This window comes from Nuphar pumila, chromosome 7 (genome assembly GCF_984573655.1).
Source record: "Nuphar pumila chromosome 7, dmNupPumi1.hap1.1, whole genome shotgun sequence".
Lineage (NCBI taxonomy): Eukaryota > Viridiplantae > Streptophyta > Magnoliopsida > Nymphaeales > Nymphaeaceae > Nuphar > Nuphar pumila.
The window spans coordinates 108,855,621-108,877,844 of record NC_143255.1 but is presented as its reverse complement, the minus strand read 5'-3'; the positions used below and the strand labels follow the sequence as shown (position 1 = coordinate 108,877,844).

The window sequence follows — 22,224 nt, the reverse complement described above, 5'->3', positions numbered from 1 at the left end:
GCTCCCATAGAGTCGTTGGAGCCCCTCCAACGGTCATATTTATGACCATTGGAGGGGTCCAACGACTCTTTGTGGACCCCTCTCAACCAATAAAGAAAGAAAAGAAAAAAAGGTGAAAAGAAAAAGGAAAAAAAAGAAAAGAGAAAAAGAGCATATCTTTTAGAATATGTGTGTACAATGTGAAAAGACTAATTTGATTGGGTATTACAAAAGAAATATATATATTTATATATGTAGATAGACACACACACACACACACATATATATATATATATATATATATATATATATATATATATATGTGTGTGTGTGTGTGTGTGTGTGTGTGTGTGTGTGTGTGTGTGTGTATGTGTCATAATCTATCTATATCTATATATAAAACATATTTTAACAGTTAGTACCCTTTCTGAATTGATCATATTGATTGAAATATAGTTATATAGCCTCTGAATCTGTGACCAGCAGCTATAACTTGATTTCTTTACAATTGTTGCTTGTGCTTCTGTAAAATTAATGTTTCTTTATTTTATTTCAGTTTTCAGGAGGTAACATCCTCTCAGGATGTGGTGGCCATTTTGTATTGGAGGTATGCATTTGTATCTGGCAGAGTTTGATTTGTAGTCTTCACACTATACATTGACATTCCATGTTTTATTCAACTGTAGCTTTTCAAAGGAAAAAGTTGGAAGCAAAAAGGGAAACATATTACTGCTGATTGATAACATGCAGAAAGGCAAAAATTTAATGTATGATCATGCAATGCATGATATATATTATATTACTATGATTTGAGATGTTCGTTCTTGGGTTTCCCTTGGATAAAGTTATTTCCTTCGAATACCTATATCAAATGCACATAGAAATTTTCACTGGAAAGTCAGCCATCTAATTCATGTTTTGTTTAAATAATGTGCGCTATTGTTACTATGGTTAATTTATTATCTTTAACTGCCCATACTAATAAAACAGATTACTTCCATTTAGTATGTGACTTTCGATGTATTGCAGGCTGATGAATATGATGGTTGTTTCCTTGGTCTGTTGCCATCTGTTGTTGTGGTGACAAATGTGGAGTGGGAGCATGTTGATCTCTTTCAAGATGAGGTTTGCTAATATCTTGCCTGAAGCATCATTGTCTAATGCTTAATCAGATTTCTTTGAAAAATAATTCTTCTCATTTATCAGGGAGCAGTATTGGATATTTTCAAGAGGTTTCTGTTGCGCATCAGACGAGGAGGGCACCTTATAGCATGCGGAGATTGGTAGATGCTGTTATTTGCTTCTAGCTAGAAATATCATGCGGCATGTTGTGATGTTTCTGTATGATAGTAAAATACACTGGAATCAGTTGTCATTTATCTCATTTATGTAGTCATGTTGCTACTATAGTTGAGACTTGAGAGAAACAAGGCCACATTACTGCAGATGTTCTTTAGGTTTCTTAGTTCATATTGATGAAATTCTTCACAAAGATGATGTTTGCATGTGATAAAATAAAGAAAAATATCCATTTTACGGGGTATGTGCTCAAACCTTCTGATAAGGAGATGGATTTTAAAAATATTTACATTTTGTTTACTTCTCATTAGTTTGGTTCTGATATAATTGTTATTGGATATGAATATGGACGGTTTGGCATTTTTTCCAAACCATCTTTTTATATTGAAACAACCATGTAGAAGCTATAAAATATGATGAGAACATTTTCTGTGCATAGTAGGCAAAAGTTTCAACCAATCCACAAACTGGAATTGCTTGCTCTGTGATGTTCTAACCCTGAACTTGTCTTCCGAGTCTCCGACCAATATAGTGAAAGTGAGACAGTGCTTATTCTGCTAAAATGCTTATAACATTGCTCTTGGGCAAACCTTGCTCTATATGAATGTCATTTGGAGATGGAAGAGTTTCAGTCAATTATGCTTCTAAAATGCTTAAACACTGCCCACAGTCAAGCCAGGTTCATTTAGATGTCACTAGAATGGATTACCTAGAGCTTATTTGTTGATGCAACAGAGCCTGAGTTATGCTACGCAGAGGAACCATCTCAGCAAAAGGCAGTTGTGCTCACGGTAACAGATTTATGGTTTTTCATGTGGCATCATGACCGTACATGATGTGAGGCAGGCTAGAAGCAATGGGAATGGCAGAGGTGCGAACATCATCAGTAAGCATATTCATCTTGGAATTGTTAGTAAGAGCATTCTGTACAGTGCCAACAGTAGATGCACTGATTCAATGATAGATATCCTAGAAATTTTGGCAGCAGAATTGAATGTGTAAGGCTTTTATGTAGATGTAGAAATCGCTCTTTTTCTAAATCAAAGTGTTACCTGAACCAGCAAGAATTATTAACAAGCACTAAGAATACATGCCCAAGAACCATTGCAAGGTTTGATCAATGCCTTATGCAGTAGGAACCATTGCAACAGTAGATGCACTGATACAACTTGTGAAGTGTAAAATAGCAACAAGAATTTGTCTTACCTTATACATGATCAGATTTCACTATTTGTTGCTCATCATTCAAGTTTTAGCCCTCTAAACAATTGAATAAATCTTGATTCTGCTTTCTACAGAAATTCTATATGACAATCTCAAAAGACTTTTATATAAAACATTATCAGAAAAACCCTAAAATCAGACTACCAAAAGCCCAAAAATCAATCGATAGGCCTAACCATTGTCTTATAAAAAGTTTTTAATCAGAGACAAAGAATAACTGAAGCAATGCAAGAAGTTACTAAGCAGTGGTATGCAAGATTTCTGTGAATAAAATGTTACATATTGCATTTCATAAGCGGCAGTTTAATAGCTGCAATAAGCAAGCACACCATATAAATGGGGAAAAACAGTTATATGATTTGAACTGAAGAAGGCATTCAGAGGACCATGTAGCACATCTGAATGAACCATACTTACGTGTGACAGGGGAACATGGTCTTGATGAGTTTCAGTTTGAGATCAAGAGATGTCTATCTTTATTTTTAAATTTAATTAATACTTTCCTTCAGTTTCCTTACAATTTGTTTTGTAAAAACATTGGTAAGTGTAACTCATGTACTTGGGTGTCCAGTGCAGGAGTGCGTGCTTTATTAAAATGTAGAAGGCAAGAGTTATTTATAAGGGATCGAGTACTAAACAGAAACCTGAATGCACAGCCTTTTGATCCTAGCTATAGGATAACAACTTATGGAATCTCCAATACAAATCAATGGCATGCATCTTCCATTCATCCAAACAAGCAAGGAGGGATTGATTATCTACTGGCAAGTTTCCATGCCTCATGTTTTAAACTAAACTTGTTTGAATTTGTACCATGTTAGCATCATAGTCAACACGGACTTTCTTTTATTGTTGAATAATTGTGTTTTTTTTCCAAATCAAATCATGTTTGATTTATTTCTTTGGTTTTCATTATTCATAGGTATGCCAATTATTTGATTTATTTTGTCTTTTATCTTTCATTTCTTATTTTGTTTGCTACTTGTCTTCTAGTAGACAAATTATGCATCCATGCATTTAGTACTCTCCTTACTTTGTTGTCTAAGTTTTACATATATTGTTAACATCATATTTAATAGGTACTGCCCAACGTATTTTTTCTAATACTATTCATGTGTAACTATTATGCATAAGTTGTGAAGGACATGGTCTCATTGTTTTGACACAATTGTATGAAACCAATATTACAACCACGGATTCTTAGGCACTTCAGATTGTCTAGTGTACCCATGTCAAGGCTGATACTTCTCGATGACTGCTTCATACATTTACATGTCATCCTTTTTTTTTCTTTTGACTAATCCATTTTGTAATACACAAAAAAGGAAAAAAATTACCCCTTTTTTCAAAAACTCCCATGCCATACCGGTTATGTGATATACAATATTCTCATATCTATATACATATGACCTGTATTGACACATACAACTAACGGATAATCATTGTTATTAAATCTAAATGTTCATTTGAACATATTTTTTGTCTTTTTCCAGGCAAACTATGAATCTTGTTGTAAACTTTTCAAGCAGAAAAACTATGTGTTAGCCAGTTACTTCTTTCCTTGAGTGAAAAAATTTAGTCTTTTTCCTGCCTGCAGCATTATATGGGCCAGCCAGTCACCAACATCAGCCTTCAATTACCTGGAGTTCACAATGTTCTAAATTCTTTGGCTGTAAGCACTTACCTTTGTGAAAGTTACTTGGAATAAGTTGTACTTTTGTACTCTTAAATAACTTTAGGACATCTGAATATTTTTTGTTTAGTTTAATAAGTAAATAAAGTATTTTAGCTCCTTTTACAACAATAATTATTTGTGGCCTATCATCACCTGCATGTCATATTCTAAATTTGCTTTTGTCGATCTTAAGTTGCAATAAGATGATGTCTAACATATCAAACTATTAAATGGCTTGGATTTAGTCATCTTTTGGATCAGGCCGAGTTTCTTGTACTGAATGCGTTTTATGTCGTGCTTAGTGTCTGTCGCCTTGTCAACCTGCTTTCTGATTTTCATAAATTTATCTTTCTTAAAAAATGTCTATCAAACTAAGCTTATTGGCAACATCTCATATGTGAAATAAAATTCATGATTTAGCCCTTTCATGATATTGACGATATCATGATGGTTTCCCTTTATGTATTTAAGATTATGAAATCTGATAAAGAATGGTGGTCCAAGTTACTAACATGCTTTCCGTAATGATTGTATTCCACAAATCACTCATGATTCTATCATTTTTTTTCTTTTTGTGGCACTCATGATTCTACTGTTATGCACATGTTCATGTTATTTCTAAACTCATGAGAAGGAACTTGGATGATATTATAAGAAAACACATATACATATGTGTGGTTAATATATGTTTGTCACTAGTACCATACTATCTAGTGGATTCTGTCAGTTTTTTTTTCCATTGTTTTGGACCAAGCTCTGCATATATAATGTACATCGCTTGTTAGTGAGGAACAGGTTTTTGGGACATGCTATCACAATGTGTAGGTTTTGTTTTTGGGACATGCTATCACAATGTGTAGGTTTTTCATTGTCTTCTACTAAGCAAAACATGCTAAACGCATCCACATGATGTGTTTCAGTGAATAAAGCTCACAATTATGATTTCATGCTAGGGTAGTATGGTATCAATAACATGAAAACCTTGGCTGCATCTCTATATTACTCGGGAACAAGCAAAACAAAAACTAGAGTGAAAGTTGGTCTCTATCTTCAAGGGAGGATGATCCTGTCTACCTTGGGATCTTCTCTTGTTAGTTAGTTTTGGAGAGTGCTCCTATCAAGACTGGGCAAGTTACTCAAAGGCAATGGTGCTTGGTTATCCACTCCCATAATTAACTACTCATAGATCATGTTTGTGGAGGTAACATGTTTACTGTGTAAAAATGTCTACGAAGAGACAAAACACATACAAGCACTAGTACTTCACAAAAGATGTGCACAAAAGCACTCAAAGAACACTTGAACAAATACGCAAAAAGCGTAAAATAATGCAAACATGTACAAATGCATGTAATACGAATGTATTGAATAAAAAGAGAGAAGCTTGAGACTCTCAAGCCTTAAATTTACAAGGGAGAAATACCCCTATTTATACACCTCAAGAGGGTCACCTTGGGGGCTCCCAAAAGGAGTAACGACTCTTTTTGGGGAGCCTTCCCAAGGTGGCACGAAAAGCCATAAAAAGAAAATAAAAAAGAATAAAAGAAAAGAAAGAAAGAAAAGGAAAAAAAAGTAAAAAGAAAATACAATCATATTTCAAGTGGAATATGCGTAAAAAGTGAATTTACAGAAATACCCTTTTTGGGTATTATGATCAACAACAACAACAACTACGCCTTCATCCCAAAACAATTGGGGTCGGCGATATGAACCAACAAAGAAAATCATTATGGGTCTTCCACATGAATCCTTCTCCTCCATTCATTTCTATCCAATGCCATGTCCTCGGTGAGGTTCAAAGCATTCATATCCTTTCTTATCACCTCCATTCATGTCTTCCTAGGCCTACCTCGACCTCTTTTAACTAATATATTTTCCCATTTCTCCACCCTTCTAACTGAAGCATCATTAGGCCTTCGTCGAATATGTCCAAACCACCGTAAACGATTCTCTCTCATCTTATTTTCAATGGGTGCAATGCCTACCTTCTTACGTATCTTCTCGTTCCGAATCTTATCTTTTATTGTATTTCCACACATCCATCTCAGCATACGCATCTCAGCTACACTCATTTTTTGAATGTGATGTCTCTTGGCAGCCCAACATTCCGTACTATATAGTAAAGCGGGCCTAATAGTCATCCTATAAAACTTTCCCTTCAACCGCAATGGCATTCTACGATCGCACAACACTCCAGTTGCACTCTTCCATTTCATCCACCCAACCTTTATCCTATGATTTACATCTCCATCAATTTCTCCATACTTTTGAATGATAGATCCCAAATATTTGAAAGAATCATCCACCGGTATTTCGTGCTCACCAAGCTTCACTACACTCCCATCACTACTTCGTTGCTTACTAAATCGACATTCCATGTATTCTGTCTTACTCTTACTCAACTTAAAACCTCTTGCTTCCAATGTCTGTCTCCATAATTCTAACTTAGCATTAACCCCAACTCTAGACTCATCAATCAAAACAATATCATCAGCAAACAACATGCACCACGACACATTTTCTTGAATTGATCTCGTAAGCTCATCCATCACTATAGCAAATAGGAAAGGGCTTAAAGCAGATCCTTGATGTAACCCAACTGTTATAGGAAAATTGATTGTCACCCCTCCACAAGTGCGAACATTGGTTACTACTCCTTCATACATATCTTTAATTATACTAATGTACTTGAGAGAAACACCTTTCTTCATCATTGTCCACCAGAGAACGTCCCTAGGTACTCTATCGTAAGCCTTCTCCAAATCAATAAAAACCATATACAAATCTTTGTTCCTCTCTCTATTTCTCTCAATAAGTTGTCTAAGAAGATGTATAGCTTCCATAGTTGATCTTCCAGGCATAAAACCAAATTGATTCTCCGATATCATGACAATCTTCCTCAACCTAGACTCAATCACCCTCTCCCAAAGTTTCATAGTATGACTCATGAGTTTTATACCACGATAGTTTGTGCAATCTTGTATATCACCCTTATTCTTATATAGAGGCACCAAAGTACTCTTCCTCCACTCATTAGACATCTTATTTGTCCGCCAAATCTTGTTAAAAAGATTTGTCAACCATTCTAAACCTTTCTCTCCCAAGCATTTCCAAGCCTCGATAGGTATACCATCTGGGCCAACTGCCCTTCTTGATTTCATTTTCTTCAAAGCCTCTGCAATTTCTTTCTTTTGAATCTTGCGCATGAAGTCACGATTCATCTCATGAAAAAGAATTGAAAAGTCTCCAAGATCCTGAGCATGACTTTCATTAAATAGCTTATCAAAATAATCTTTCCATCTCTCCTTAATCTCCTCATCTTTGACTAAAACCCTTTGCGTTTCATCTTTGATACATCTAACCATACCCAGATCCCTCGATTTCCTATCTCTCATCTTTGCAAGCCTATAAATATCCTTCTCACCCTCTTTGGTATCCAACTTGTCATAAACCTCCTTATATACCTTATCCCTCGCGTTCCGAACTACGTTTTTAGCTTCCTTCTTTGCTATCATATACTTCTCCAAATTCTCATTATCACGATTTTTACTTAGATTTCTATAACACTCTCTTTTAACCTTAATAGCTAATTTGACATCCTCGTTCCACCACGATGTATCCTTACCTAGCGGTGCACCGCCTTTAGACTCACCCAATACCTCCTTAGCCACCTTTGTCATGCCACCCGCTATCTTATTCCACATAGATTCTGAATCCTCCTTGAGACACCAATCAACTTCCTTAACTACCCGCTCTACAAACATTCCTTGTTTAGCGTCTTTCAGTGCCCACCACTTAATTCTAGGATCTATCATATGTCTATCCCTTTTGCGGTATTGTCTAATTCTAAGATCTAAAATTAAGACTCTATGTTGTGTAGCTACACTTTCTCCCGGTATAACCTTACAATCGATGCAACAACCCCTATCTCTCTTTCTAAGTAGGAAAAAATCTATCTGACTCGTATTAACCCCACTTTTAAATGTTACTAGGTGAGACTCCCTCTTCCTAAACCAAGTGTTTGCTAAGATCATATCATAGGACAAACCAAAATCTAAAATCCTTTCTCCACTTTCGTTTCTTTCTCCTATACCATAGCCTCCATGGATACTCTCAAATCCATCCCTACTAATGCCTACATGCCCATTAAGGTCACCGCCGATGAAAAGCCTTTCTCCATAAGATATCCCTTGTACTACTCCATCTAAATCTTCCCAAAATTGACGCTTAATGGAATCATCTAAACCTACTTGAGGTGCATAAACACTAATAATATTAATAATATTCGTACCTAATACTAATTTAATAAGTAAAATCCTATCACCCTTCCTACGGACCTCAACTACATTATCTATAAACTCACGACTCATAACAATCCCTACTCCATTCCTATTCCTATTTATTCCTGTATACCAAATCTTATATCCCCAAGGTTCTATCACTTTCGCTTTCTCACCTACCCATTTGGTCTCTTGTAGACATAAAATATCAATCTTTCTCCTACACATAACATCTACTAACTCTACCAACTTACCAGTTAAAGATCCTATGTTCGAAGTGGCTCACATAACATCTACTAACTCGACAAAGTTATTTTGGGTATTATGATCAAAATAAATAAATAAATAAATAAATATATATATATATATACATACATAAGGATTACATTTTGTAACACCCCCCTCAAACTTACGGTGTGATAACCGCAAGTTTGCTCAAAAGAAAATGAAACCGAGGGGAGCAAAGCGCCTTAGTGAAGAAATCCGCCAGTTGATATTCCGATGTCACATATGGAAGATCAATGATTTTCTTCAAATATTCTTCCTGAATATAATGGCAATCCATCTCTATATGCTTCATACGCTCATGGAAGGTATGATTTTTTGGCAATGTATATCGCACTCTTATTGTCACTGCATAACTTTGTCGGTTCTTGAATATGAACTCCCATATCTTCTAGCAAACGCCAAATCCATACTATTTCCATGGTTGTTGTAGAAGGTAAGGTGAGATGCGCAGAAACCGAGGTAGAGAGAGAGAGAGAGAGAGAGAGAGAGAGAGAGAGAGAGACGTCTGCACAATAAGAGAACTCGTTAAAATGAATTAGGGCTAATCTCTATATTAAATAGAGATAGTCCAAGGAACAAAATTACACCCAGGTCCCTCATTAAATATTAAGATTCAAATAACATCTAGTTTAGAAAAACTTATTTACTAAAAGCCTCTTAGTCTCAACACTCCCCCTCAAGCTGGGGCATAGATATCAATCATGCTCAGCTTGTCACAACATTTTGAGAAATTTGGTCTTGCCAGGGCTTTGGTAAAAACATCAGCTACTTGATCTTCAGAAGATACATGATCGGTGCAGATATACCCAGCCTGAACTAAGTCGCGAATATAGTGACAGTCAACTTCAATATGTTTAGTCCTTTCATGAAACACTGGGTTGTTGGCAATATATGTAGCAGCCCTATTGCCACACATCATCAACATAGGTAGGGATACTTTCTCCTGAAGTTCGGTCAAGACTGATTTTACCCACATAATCTCAGCTGCAGTCTGGGCCATTGCTCGATATTCAGATTCAGCACTCGACCTGGCTACAACAGTTTGTTTCTTACTCCTCCAGGTAACAAGATTTCCTCCCACAAACACACAAAATCCAGATGTTGACTTCCTATCTTCAACAGATCCTACATAATCTGCGTCAGTGTAAGCAACAACGTCCAAAGATGGATTTCGTTGAAACAACAGACCTTTACCAGGAGATGCCTTTAAGTACCGAAGAACCATCATAGCTGCATCCCAATGAACTTTTGTAGGTTTGTCCATGAATTGACTGATTTTACTCACATCTAATGAAATGTCAGGTCTAATAACAGTCACATATAGCAACTTACCCACCAAGGATCTAAAGCTGACACTATCCACATACTCAGACTTCTCATTGAACATGTGAGTTTTGGGATCCATTGGAATATTAGCTGGCTTAGCTCCTAGCATTCCAGTCTCTTTTAATAAGTTCAACACATACTTTCTTTGAGACAACACTAAGCTCTCTTTGTTTCTTGCAACTTCGATACCCAGAAAATATCGAAGGTGACCAAGATCTTTAGTAACAAAGTGTTTCTGAAGATGATCTTTTATGGCAGAAATATCTTGGGCACTGCTCCCTGTTAATATGATGTCATCGACATATACCACCATAACAACAATTCCAGCACTGGTTTTCTTGATAAACAAGGAGTGATCTGAAGCTGACTTGACAAAGCCAAAACTCGACATTACCTTAAATAATTTGTGAAACCATGCCCGCGGACTCTGCTTCAGGCCATAAATGGCCTTCTTCAACTTGCACACCTTCTGACACTCCCCCTGAACCTCGAAGCTTGGGGGTTGTTGCATGTAGACAGTTTCATGCAAATCCCCATACAAAAAGGCATTCTTGACATCCAACTGAAACAGGGGCCATCCATGGTGCACAACAATAGAAAGAACGAGACGAATAGTGCCAAGACTAGCAACTGGGGAGAAAGTTTCAAAAAAGTCAACACCATACGTCTGAGTGTAGCCTTTTGCAACCAACCGGGCTTTGTGCCGTTCAATCGACCCATCCGAGTTATATTTAATGCTATATACCCATTTGCAGCCTACAATATCTGCATCTGTGGGAGGATCAACCAAGTCCCAAGTGCTTCGAGACCATAGGGCATCCATCTCATCACGCATAGCCTGCATCCAGTTGGAGTCGACTAGAGCTTGACTGTGATGAAGCGGAACAAAGGAGGCAGACAGAGTAGAAATAAAATTCTTCATAGATGCCCCAAGATTAACTTCTGATACAAATTGCGAGATGGGATAAAGAGTGCACTGTCTCTTTCCCTTGCGTAGAGCAATGGGAAGATCATCATCAGATGTAGGGACAACAGTATGCTCAGAAATACTTACTTGAGGAGAAGGAGGTGATGGCGACATGGAGGTAGGAGGAACCCTGTGAGTGTATACTATGGGAGGGTTTCGGAAGCGAGACACACCTGACGATGGAGACAAGGACTGAGGTGAAAGTGACTCTAACGGAAAGGGAGGAATCGGCAGAGGAAGGATATCACCAAGGCTCTCCTGTAGTCTTGGAGTAGTACTTGAAAAGTAAGGAATAGACTCAAAGAAGGTAACGTCCGCACTGACATACTCTTTATGAGATATAGGGTCATAGCAACGATATCCTTTTTGGTTCTTAGGATACCCAAGGAAAACACATTTAATAGACTGTGCAACAAGTTTATCTCGATCAGGACCCAGCTTATGCACAAAACACACACATCCAAAAACTTTAGGGGGGATAGGAAAGAGAGGAGCCTCTGGATGGAGAATTTGAATTGGGATCTGGTGTTCAACAGAGCTTGACGTCATGCGGTTTATAAGAAACCCGGCTGTCAAAACCGCATCGCCCCAGTATGAAGCAGGCATATTGGATTGAATCATAAGGCACCGAGCAACATTAAGGATTTGTCTATGTTTCCTCTCAACCACCCCATTTTGCTGGGAGGTATGTGGACATGTAAATTGAGGTTGAATCCCATTAACAGAGTAGAATTAAAGTAAGTCTTTGGATTTGAACTCAAGAGCATTATCAATGCGAACAATTTTAACACATACGTCAAATTGAGTTTTTATCTCTGCAATTAAAGATTTAAGAATGACAGGACCTTGAGATCGATCTTTTAACAGGAACACCCACGATAGCCTTGAGAAGTCATCAACAATAACTAGATAATAACGACACTGAGACCTATTCGGAATCCTACTCGGACCCCACACATCTACATGAAGAAGATCAAACAATCCTTGACTTGACGAACTCTGACTGGAGGGAAAAGAGCTTCGACAATGTTTTCCCAATTGACATGTTTCACACTGAAAAAAAACTGAGGGAGGTATATGAGGAATGACACGACGAAGTTTTGTCACTGGAAGGTGACCCAAACGATGATGCCACAATAGAGGACTTGAGGATGATGTAACAGCAGAATAGGCCGAAACCTCTGGTTGGTGTAGGAAATACATACCACCTTCCTCATAGCCGCCACCAATCCTTCTCCCTGTCCGCAAGTCCTGAAAGGTGCACCCCATAGGATAAAAAATCACTCTACAATTAAAATCTTTTGTCATTCGACTGACGGATAATAAATTCTGTGAAAACGAAGGAGTATGAAGAACATGCGACAATTGAAGAGTAGGGGTAATAGACATGTTTCCCTGCCCTACAATTGGGGAAGAGCTACCATAAGCAAGACGTACCCCTTTTTGACCAGTCACAGGTTTTAAACTTAAAAAGTTACTCGAATTTTCGCACAAGTGACTAGAGGCTCCAGAATCAATGATCCACCTACCACCTTGACCAGATGGGCCATCACCTGCCGAGCACACAACCTCCGCAACAGAAGACTTCGAATTGGATGATCGTAAAGCAAGGAGCTCGTCATATTCAGCCCTGCTAAGAGTTACATAATCATTGGACGAATCTGCATCTGATTTAACCACTTAGCCATAATATAAACTAATGGGCTTGATTCACAAAATGCAGGAGCAACCACACGTGCACACCCACAATCAACTACGAACCCGACTATATCAAGTTTTGACTTCACCAATGAAATCTGAGAAACACGACCTTCGACTGTTCAGATCCAAACTTCAAATATAATTTTAAAGAAACTTGACCAAAACCTTCCACCTCAACCAAGGATGGCTATAGGCTGCAAATCAAGATCACACATCCAACACGACATAGCGTGTGTTACCATCACCCATCAGCCACTACTACAACCAGTAGCAGTACTCAACACAGAATCCCACGACAAAAGAAACGATTCCCACAAACAGAATAGCCTGCTGATTCCAAAAAAAATTATATTAACATGCTGCTACCATGCCTGCTGAGTCAAAAAGAAAATCACGACACAACACCCAGATGCACGACCAACAATAATATGAGCACGCAGAGACTGCTTTCAAGCCTGCTGAAAAAAAATCACGACACAGCACCCAGCTGCTTGCTGAGTCAAAAAGATCACGACACAGCACCCAGATGCACGACCAATCAATACTATGAGCACGCAGAGACTAGAAATCACGACAACTGCTCACCAAATAGAATCTGAGCACAACCAGCGATAACATGAGCACGGAATTTTTTTTTCAACTCACGACAGCTGCTCCCAGCCATATACATCATGACAGCCAAAACACAATCAGTTTCACGACTTTTGCACAACACTTGTACTTATCAACATGGATAAAGGTATTCACGACAGCTGCTCCCAGCCATATAGATCACGACAGCCAAAATAAAATCAGTTTCACGACTTTTGCACAACACTCGTACTTATCAACAGGTATATAGATATTCACCATAACCATTAGATCTGATTACAGATCTGAGTCATGACATTTGTCAGATCTGTTATCAGATTTGTATCACTTATTTCAAAACAAAGATCGATCACACCTTTTCCGTAATCACTCGAACTTGGCGCAGGGCACGAGATCACGCTCCCAAGGTCGACTGCTCTGATACCATGTAGAAGGTAAGGTGAGATGCGCAGAAACCGAGGTAGAGAGAGAGAGAGAGAGAGAGAGAGAGAGAGAGAGAGAGAGAGAGAACTGCACAATAAGAGAACTCGTTAAAATGAATTAGGGCTAATCTCTATATTAAATAGAGATAGTCCAAGGAACAAAATTACACCCAGGTCCCTTATTAAATATTAAGATTCAAATAACATCTAGTTTAGAAAAACTTATTTACTAAAAGCCTCTTAGTCTCAACAGTTGTGGAGGCCATGGCTCTATACTCAGCTTCGATGGAAGACAAGGAGACCTTCTGTTGCTTTTTACACCTCTAAGAGACCAATGATTCACCTAAGAAGATACAGAAACCAGTGGTGGAGTGACGGTTATTAGGGTCACCTCCCCAATCAGAATCAGTATATGCAATTAAATTTAAATCAGAGGATGATGAAAAAAATACTCCCTTATTTACCTTCCCTTTTGTATATATGATGATTCAGAGAACTGCACTCATATGTACTGACGTAGGAGCGTGTTGAAATTGAGTGGCAATGTGCACTGCATGAGATATATTGGGTCTAGTGATGCTAAGATACATTAATGACCCAACTAGTTGTCTGTAAGGAGTAGGATTATCCAAAATGACCCCATCATCGATCTTCATCTTGGACCCCACAACCTCGGGTGTTTCACAAATTTTGTCATCAGTAATGCCTGACCTATCAATTATCTCACAAGCAAGCTTAGTTTAGGATAAAAAATATCCTCTATGAGAAAAAGCGGCTTCAATGCCCAAAAAATATGTCAGAAAACTTAAGTCTGACATCTCAAAATTTTTAGTTAGTGTTGACTTTATTTTTTTAATTTCCTTGATATCATCACCTGTGATAAACATGTCATCAACATATATCGGGTCTAGTGATGCTAAGATACATTAATGACCCAACTAGTTGTTTGTAAGGAGTAGCTTTATCCAAAATGACCCCATCATCGATCTTCATCTTGGACCCCACAACCTCGGGTGTTTCACAAATTTTGTCATCAGTAATGCCTGACCTGTCAATTATCTCACAAGCAAACTTAGTTTGGGATAAAAAATATCCTCTATGAGAAAAAGCGGCTTTAATGCCCAAAAAATATGTTAGAAAACTTAAGTCTGACATCTCAAATTGTTTAGTTAGTGTTGACTTAATTTTTTTAATTTCCTTGATATCATCACCTGTGATTAACATGTCATCAACATATTGAAGCAAGATCACAATTCCTGCATCAGATTTCTTTACAAATAAGGCAATGTCAATATAGCATGAGACAAATCCATTTTCTATCATTAAACTGTTAAATCGGTCATATCAAGCTTTGGGGGCTTGTTTTAGACCATAAAGAGCTTTTCGTAAACGGAGAACCTTACCATTATGGTAATCCATGCCAGGAGGAGCAGTCATATAAACTTCTTCATTTAAATCCCTATTTAAGAAAGCATTTTTAACGTCCATTTGATAAATATTCTATTTTTTAATTGAAGCGATGGTAATAAGACATCTAACGGTAACCATCCGAGCAACCAGAGCAAAGGTTTCATCATAGTCTATCCCATATTCTTGACCATATCCCTTAGCAACTAGACGTGCCTTATATCTCTCAGGAGTCCCATCACTCTTGTTTTTGACTTTAAAAGCCCACCTATATCCTATAATTTTCTTTCTTTCAGGAAGATCCTGAAACTCCCATGTTCTAGCTTTTCTAAGGGCCCTTAGTTCATTTTCCATGGTTTCTACTCATTTATTCATCTTTTGGGCTTCTTCAAAAATTTTGGGCTCAACATATGAGTGAATGGTGCTAAGGCACGCTCTATGTTTGGGAGAAAAAAAACCATAGGATATGAATCTAGAGGGAGGTCTCCTATTTCTCTCAGTTCTTTGAGAACTTATTGTCTCATTAGGCTCACTATATTTTTCTATAGCACTTTTAAAACTGCTTTGGTCTCTATGTCTGTATACGATAGGCGCTCTAGAAGTTCGATCATCAACCTCTTGATAGATGAAAGGCTGAGGAGGATGGTTATCCTCTTCTACTTCATTTTCACTTTGTGTGAATTCATCATCACTAATGTCATCATTTCTTGATAAAAGTTCAAATAAAAAAGAATAATCCATATTTTTCTCGTGAGATTCAGAATTTTCAAATCCACTGACATTTTCTAGAAAACTTACATTTCTAGACACATATAATTTATCATTTTTGACATCGTAGCATCGAAATCCTTTTTGGGTCTCAAAATACCCAAGGAAGGCACATGGAATGGCTTTAGGAGAAAGTTTATCATTTTTATCTATCAGAATAAAACATTTGCACCCAAAAACCCTTAACCTGCTATAATGAGGATCCCTTTTATATAAAATTTTAAATGGAGAAATTTTATCCAAATTTTTGGATAGAAGGCGGTTAATAAGATAAACTGATGCGAGAGCCGCTTCGGCCCAAAATCTTTTCGGAATGTTTTGAGAAATTAGCAGGGTTCTGGTTGTCTCAATAATGTGCCTATGTTTCCTTTCGGCCAAATCATTTTGTTGGGGTGTTTGGGGACATGATTTTTGATGAATTATCTCATATTTCTCAAGATAGCTTTTAAAATCATTTGAGAGGTATTCTCCTCCAGAATCAGATCTCAAGATTTTCATATTTGCATCAAATTGATTCTTAATCATCATATGATAAGTCTTAAATGTTGTAAAAACTTCATGTTTATATTTGAGAAAATATATCCAGGTAAATCTAGAGAAATCATCTACAAATATCACATAATAAGAGAACCCTCCATTTGAAATAATAGGTGTCGGTCCCCAAACATCCGAATGAATGAGTTCAAAAGGTTTTGTAGTAAACATGGATCTTTGATAATATGGCAAACTTCTCATTTTTCCAAGTGTGCAATCATTACAAACAAAAATTTTCTTACATAAGTGTTTGGCAAAAGGAAGATACAAAATTTTCGTGACATTGGGGTGACCAAGTCGTTTGTGCCATACATTAATGTCTTTGTGATGCATCACATTACAAGAAGAATCTTTTGGAATTTGAAGAAAGTCCACATAGTAGAGATCTCCTTTTCTAGAGTCTTCCCCAATCAATTTCTCGGACCGGCGATCCTGTATCCAACATTTATCAGATGAGAATTTTACATCACATCCATGGTCCGAGAGTTTAGAGACTGAAAGCAAGTTTAAATTTAGTTTTGAAATAAATCTGATTTTCGGAATAAAAAAAACTTTTTTCTTCAAAATTTCCAGTGTCTTTAATTTCTAGAGAAGTGCCCTTCGTAGTTTAAACAAAAAATTGTGATGAATGTTTTAGAAAATCGGATAAAGAGCATATGTTGGGAGACATATGAAAGGAGGCACCCGAATCTAAGAGCCAAGAGGTCTTACCAGGAGAAGGAAAGGTAGATGTAGCTGCCACAGGAACAACTCCCTTAAGAAGTGGTTAAAGTGCTTCCACGATTTGATGAAGAAAAAGAGGGCCATTTGAGGGAGTCACATTTTCTTCCTTTTGAGAAGTGGTGTCCATGGCAAGCAGCTTCTTCCATTTAGGGAAAATAGGTTTGATGTGCCCTAGTTCCTTACAAAAATGGCACACAAGTTTGTTGTAGTCCCTTCCTCCTTGACCACTTGATCATTGATTTTGATTTTTGAAGTGAGGAGGCTTATAGGCTCGTACATTATTTCCGGGTCTTGAAACAACATTAACGACATCACTTTCTTCATTAGATAAAGTTGTAAGAACACTCAAATTGTTTTTGCTAGAATTCATACGAGTTTCCTCCCCACTTAGCTTAGTAATGACATCTTCAAGCGAGGGGGAAACGAAAGAGGAGAGGAGAGAAGATCGAATTTGCTCAAACTCGGGTTTGAGACCATTCAAAAAATTGAAAAAATGATCCTCTTTCAATTGTTTGTACCTAAGCTCAATCGCTTCTCCACTCCACTTAAGCTCAAGCATTGCGAGTTCATCCCATATGGATGACAATTCTGCAAAATATTCCCTTATGGACATTTCATTTTGTTGGAGGGTCAAAGCCCTTTTTTGGAGATAGTATTTGTGAGATAAGTCTCTTGACGTGTACATTTTTTCAAGATAATGCCAAGCTTCTGATGCTTTCTTGAACTTAATAATATTGACATTGATCTTAGTTTCAACTGATGAAAACATCCAAGAAAGAATCTTGAAATTTTTCATTTCTCATTCCTCATGTCTCTTGGAATATTCTTCAAAAGTTTCATTTCTTTCTTCTCCTTCGAGGATTTTGATTTCGCCTTTCTCTACTAAAGTAATCTTTGGTTCGGGCTTCGGTATAGAACCAATAATGTATCCCCAAAGACCTTTACCTTTTATATGAGCTTCCATGTTCCCAGCCCAAACATGATAGTTTGAGCCATTCAACTTGAAGCCAAGAAAGAAATAAGAGTCTTTTTCGCTCATTAGAGAGAAGAGAGGAGATAAAAAATCACGTACCGTAATAAGATTTTAAATCTTGTTGTGGAAGACTTCCAAAATATTGGATGAAGATAAGTCTTCTCACTAATCACCAAAACTTTGAAGGCACGCTTTTCGAGGCACTAGATCACACTCCCTTCTTTCTTCAAACCTAGCTCTGATACCATGTAAAAATGTCTACGAAGAGACAAAACACATACAAGCACTAGTACTTCACAAAAGATGTGCACAAAGGCACTCAAAGAACACTTGAACAAATACGCAAAAAGCATAAAATAATGCAAACATGTACAAATGCATGTAATACGAATGTATTGAATAAAAAGAGAGAAGCTTGAGACTCTCAAGCCTTAAATTTACTAGGGGGAAATACCCTTATTTATACACCTCAAGGGGGTCACCTTGGGGGCTCCCAAAAGGAATCGTTGGGAGCCTCCAACGGTCACGACGACTCTTTTTGGGGAGCCTTTCCAAGGTGGCACGAAAAGCCATAAAAAGAAAATAAAAAAGAATAAAGGAAAAGAAAGAAAGAAAAGGAAAAAAAAAAGTAAAAGTAAAATACAATCATATTCCAAGTGGAATATGCGTAAAAAGTGAATTTACAGAAATACCCTTTTCGGGTATCAAAATAAATATATATTAGTATATATATAGATATAGATATAGATATGTATACATATATATATATCTTTATATATATACATACTAATATATATACATAGGGATTACATTTTTTTACATACTGCTGATGTCCCAAGGCACTCAGCTTTAGCTCTTTAGCTGAGGCTTCACAGGGTGGTGCCTCTTGCTCAGGTTGCATCTCTTTCTCTAATTGGCTTTAAATTTTTTTGTTATTATCTGAAAGCATTTGGTAGCTTTGATTGGAATGTGGTTATTGTTGTTTCTTATGGTAGTGAAATCACTGAGCACAATGTTTTTTGCCATTTGAGATCTTGTGGGTCATTGCCACTTTGGTGTAAAATTTGAATCCAACTATTTCCTCTCTTTCCCTTTTCTTGTTTAACTCATTTAAAGCGCTTTGCATGCTCTCATTAGGTTTTCTATTTAGTTCAATTTGCTAATATTAGAATGGTTTAAATCACAGGTTATTGCAGCAATTACATCATTAGTGGATGGAAAAGTGCTAGTCTACAACACTATTGGCAAAATTAAAGCACATTTGAAGAATTTTATGGGTGTTTCTAGGCGTTTTGAGTTGATTGGAAAACTTTGCAAATGCCAAATATATGATGACTATGCTCATCATCCTACAGAAGTTCGTGCTGTTCTTCAAGCAGCTCGACAGATGTTCCCCCATCAAGCTCTATGGGTCGTTTTTCAACCCCATACCTTCAGGTTTTCTTCTCATACAAATTGAGTGACTAATGATTAGATCAGTGGTTGCACCAGTCCTCTAAATTGTGAATGTGAATTTTTTTGACTATCTTTATTAAAAGTTAAAACCAAATAAAATGGTAATATTCATATCATGTATAATTAAATAAACAATCCTTGAATACTTTGCAGCCGTCTGGCAGCATTATTGAAGAGCTTTGCTTCTTCCTTTAGCAGTGCAGATTATGTTATAGTTACAGAGGTATTACTGATTGCTTTGTTCTATGATATATTTCCAAGTACTGCCATTTATCTAACAGCTAGACCATAACAGATTTATCCTGCTAGAGAAAAGAATCTTTGGAATGTTCATGGCCAGGACCTCGCTGCTTCTGTTACTGAACCACTTTCTGAATACATCCCTAGGCTGGTAGGATTTTCTTCCCCTAAATGTTTTTTTGATTGTTTAAGCATAAAATACTGCAGCTTTCTCATGGAATATAGATATTCCCTAAATACTAGAACTGCACGCCCAAGCTTGAATTCATGTGAAGTCATTTCATTTTCTTTGTGGTAATTGTTGGCTATTGAGCTCAAATGCTGTAGTGATGCTTTAACACAATGCTTGTTCGTTTCTTAGACTAATTTAGTTTTTGGCGTTATATGTTTGACAGGAAGATGTTATCAATAAGCTGTTGTCCAAGATATCTTGTCATTGTAATCAGGACATTATTATCTTGACACTTGGTGCAGGTATGAAAATAAGCTCTGGTTCTGGCCCATCGAAAATTTGAAGCCAGTACCAGTTTTAAAATCAAGCTCCTTAATCTTTGCCTCTACTTTTTTCATGATCAGGCAGTATAACAACTTTAGGGCCAAAATTGCTCACTGAATTAGAGCAGCAGACAAGATAACACAGCTGATTTAAAACAACTAGAGATCAGAGTAGTCCTGACTTGCCAGCTTCAATTGCAAGTATCAGGTAGAAATGACAAAGTTACTCTGCTGTTTGGCCACAATGCATGTTGACTTAAAGGCAGGTATGGCCATAATGAAGCACCTCAATGTTGAAAGGCCAGGGAAGAAAATTACTGCTGTTGGCCTGTTTGCAGTAATTCTCAACAGAGATGACTGAAACTCATTACACCTTTCCCAGCTTGGAGGCGGGAAACGCTGGTAGAAAGATGCCTAGTCATGCTAGTCCCGACTTTCCAGCTTCAATCACTTGGGTTGGGTTGTAAGCGGCAATTGATCCTCTTTGTTTGGCATTGTCATTTGCCTATTTAGGCCATATTGTTCACAAGTGCTTCTCTGCTGCATTATGGAAGAAATGTAATGGTGAAATGCTGATGCAGAAAATGTCTAATAAGCAACTATATCGAGTGCTGGAAATGTCCATGCAAGTGTTGCTGCTTCGTGGGAAAATGAAGGCTTAGCTGGTACAACAGAAGAGTAGCTGATTTGAAGCAAATTGCTAGAAAACACTTTTCTGGAATGCCTACTCTCATTTGGATGGAGTCGATTCTTGTACATAAAAGGTCCTGATGCAGTGATTATAATGGCTATTTCAGCTGTATGGTTGGACCTGGATGGCTGGAGCCCAGCGTGGACCTGAAGACTTAGTTCAGTGTTACGATCCAGCTATTCCCAACTACTCAGATTGCTGCAGTATGTGAGAGCATGGTTTTGCAGTACATAGAAGACCTGCCTCAAGTCCATGAATACTCAATTCCAAGTCCATTCAAGAAGGTCCGCTGGATTCTGTCCAAATTCAAATTCCGTCAAAGGTGGCTACTCAAACTGCGGTTTTAGCAAATTTAACAGCATTTGGATGAGAGGATGCGATCTTCTTTAGTTTCTGCAGCAACTTATCCATCGGAAAAGTATTGCCTTTTTGCCCCCAATGTCCTGCATGTGCAATTATGCAAATCCCAATTCGACTTTACTTTCATATTTTTTGTAGCATTCTTTAGAAACTTGTAATTGGACTTTCTAGTTTATTTTGATAATGGCTGTAAGTACTGGAAGGCCCGTAAGGTTCTCTGTTTGGGAGCCCATAGTTGGTCGGTGTTGGAGGGGATTAACGGAATAGCTAACACCCACCACTGTTTGGGAGCTTGGATATGACAAATTGCAAGAAGTGGATTGGGATTTGGCAGCCCCAAGTCCATCCTGTCTCCGCAATCCAGCGACAACCTCTGCTGGTTGTAGTTGGCAAATTCAACGAGTGATACTCTTATCATCTCCCTTCTCAACTCTTTAGTTTACATAGGTTGTTTGGGAGTGGAAAGTTGGCAAGAAAATGCCTAGTCGGTTGCCAAAATACTAGCTTCAAAATTGTGGTAGGTATTGGCATTTCATAAATTCTGGATTTGGCATTTCATAGGCCCTCAAACAAAGCCTTAACGTTTGGGACTTACTGGGTCATTACATCTGCACCCTGTTGATGAATCTTAGGTCTCATGGTTGGCATTCTCGGGTTTGACTTGATGACTCGGGCGAGTCAACTCTGTGACTCAGATGATTATAATTATAAAAACTTTTTTCAAAGACATCTTTATTTGAAATATGGATTTATCAAATGTATATATAATTAATATGTAATATAAATATATATAAACATACATGGGACAAGTACCTATAATTTCAAA

General features: G+C 37.4%; 1 protein-coding gene across 1 annotated transcript in view; it reads left to right on the top strand.

The window, feature by feature from the left end:
* LOC149832862 (uncharacterized) overlaps positions 1-21,579 on the top strand; it is a 46,186-nt gene extending 24,607 nt beyond the window's left edge. The window contains exons 5-14 of the mRNA XM_090014754.1: positions 536-586; positions 1,009-1,104; positions 1,186-1,262; positions 3,074-3,266; positions 4,100-4,174; positions 19,344-19,594; positions 19,766-19,835; positions 19,908-20,003; positions 20,248-20,326; positions 20,429-21,579. Coding sequence (XP_089870880.1) covers positions 536-586; positions 1,009-1,104; positions 1,186-1,262; positions 3,074-3,266; positions 4,100-4,174; positions 19,344-19,594; positions 19,766-19,835; positions 19,908-20,003; positions 20,248-20,326; positions 20,429-20,487 — 1,047 coding nt within the window. The 3' untranslated portion in view covers positions 20,488-21,579. The remainder of the gene's footprint in view (positions 1-535; positions 587-1,008; positions 1,105-1,185; positions 1,263-3,073; positions 3,267-4,099; positions 4,175-19,343; positions 19,595-19,765; positions 19,836-19,907; positions 20,004-20,247; positions 20,327-20,428) is intronic.
* The last annotated feature ends 645 nt before the right edge of the window (positions 21,580-22,224 follow it).